The following is a 1,413-nucleotide window of genomic DNA, read 5'->3' as shown; positions in this document are numbered from 1 at the left end:
ATTATAGTGGGCTGGTTGCCGTTGCAGTGTGCAGTCAGGGAGTGCCATCGGGTGCTTCCCTTGCCCTCCAAGCCCTCCAAGCAGCCGGCGTGGGCGGGGATCTGGGCCCCCTGCACTAACACCCAAGGTAACCCCCCCCCCCCCTTTGCTCGCCCCTCCTTCTTCCCTTCCTCTTCAGTCCCTACAACCAGTTCCAGCTCCAGCACCAGCACCAGCACCAGTCCCGCCTTGTCTCGTCACGCGCACCTTCCGGCCTTCCCTTGCCTTGCCTCAACTTTTTGACGGGACCGCCGTTACCAACCAAACCCGAGGGGGACCCAGGCTGGAACCTGCATTGCCTTGCCTGCTGTCATTTTCCATCACTTTGCACACCTGATTCCACCTTCACCTCATTCGACGCTGTTCCCCCCCAAAAGCCTCTATTTCTCCCAAGCACGACAACCCTCGGAGAGGATACCTGCGACTTAACCGCTCCGCCACCTTATTTGACGAACCCTGGCCTCTGTACCTTGTTTCCTTGGTACCAGTTGCTGCTGCCGCCAAGTCACCTCGACTCCCACCCGCCGACGCCGTCGCCTCGACCGTTCGAGGGCAGCCATCCCGCGATCCTTCTTGCTACTCCGGCCTCTCCAATCAGTCGCCCAACCTACAACCACCACGCCTTGACGATATTCGCGACGACTTACGACGCCCCAAAACCTCCACCCAGCGGATCCCTCATCTCCCCAGTACCGCACGCACATCCTCCCCCACCCTCTCGAGAGACTTGATTTCTACTACCCCGCCATCGCAAACCATGGGCAAATCGTAAGGAATCCTCGCGCTGTCTCACGCCCCCCCTTTCCTGCCCATGCCCGTTGGCTTCAGGACGTTGAGCGCAACACCGTCAAACAGTCGCTCATGCATTTATGTGTTCTTCTACTTTCCATACGGGTCGCCTCGGCATTGAATCCCTACCTGAGCTCCCCTGCGCCTCCGTCTATTCGCTGCCTGCCTACGTCATGAGTCTGGTGAAGGGGGTTCACACACCCCATTTGAACCATGCGCATCTGCTAACCGCGACGCTCTTCCGATCATTAGACAGTCAAAGCTTTCGCAAGAGCAGCTCTCTGAGTTGCAAAAGTCGACCCATTTCGATAAGAAGGAGTTGCAACAGTGGTACAAGGGTATGCCAATCCAGAATAACCCTCCCCTCCTACACCCGTTGCGCATCAACGGCCTCGAATCTTCGAGCCTCCCCCCCCCCCCCCCCTCCCCCCTGGGTGTGGGAGGTAGAGCGCACGGTCAGGAATCGAGCAAATGGCAAAGTGAGGCCGTATGCGAACGCCACAAGTGAGGGGCTGACCCGGGGGAAGTAAGGAACTAAGGAAGACTGGCGAACTAGTGAATTCATCGTAAAGGGGGGAAATGGGA

General features: G+C 58.4%; 1 protein-coding gene across 1 annotated transcript; it reads left to right on the top strand.

Annotated features, from left to right (window-relative positions):
* Positions 1–1,001: 1,001 nt before the first annotated feature.
* Positions 1,002–1,366, top strand: VDAG_00402 (uncharacterized protein; the record flags this gene model as incomplete). The annotated part of the gene is made up of 3 exons (XM_009651779.1): positions 1,002–1,010; positions 1,085–1,166; positions 1,356–1,366. The coding sequence occupies 3 exons, from the start codon at positions 1,002–1,004 to the stop codon at positions 1,364–1,366; spliced, it is 102 nt and encodes a 33-aa protein (XP_009650074.1).
* Between the last annotated feature and the right edge of the window lie 47 nt (positions 1,367–1,413).

This window comes from Verticillium dahliae, genomic scaffold (genome assembly GCF_000150675.1).
Source record: "Verticillium dahliae VdLs.17 supercont1.1 genomic scaffold, whole genome shotgun sequence".
In the NCBI taxonomy this organism is placed as follows: domain Eukaryota; kingdom Fungi; phylum Ascomycota; class Sordariomycetes; order Glomerellales; family Plectosphaerellaceae; genus Verticillium; species Verticillium dahliae.
Note: the sequence above shows the minus strand (reverse complement) of the source record. Positions and strands in the feature narration are given on the sequence as shown.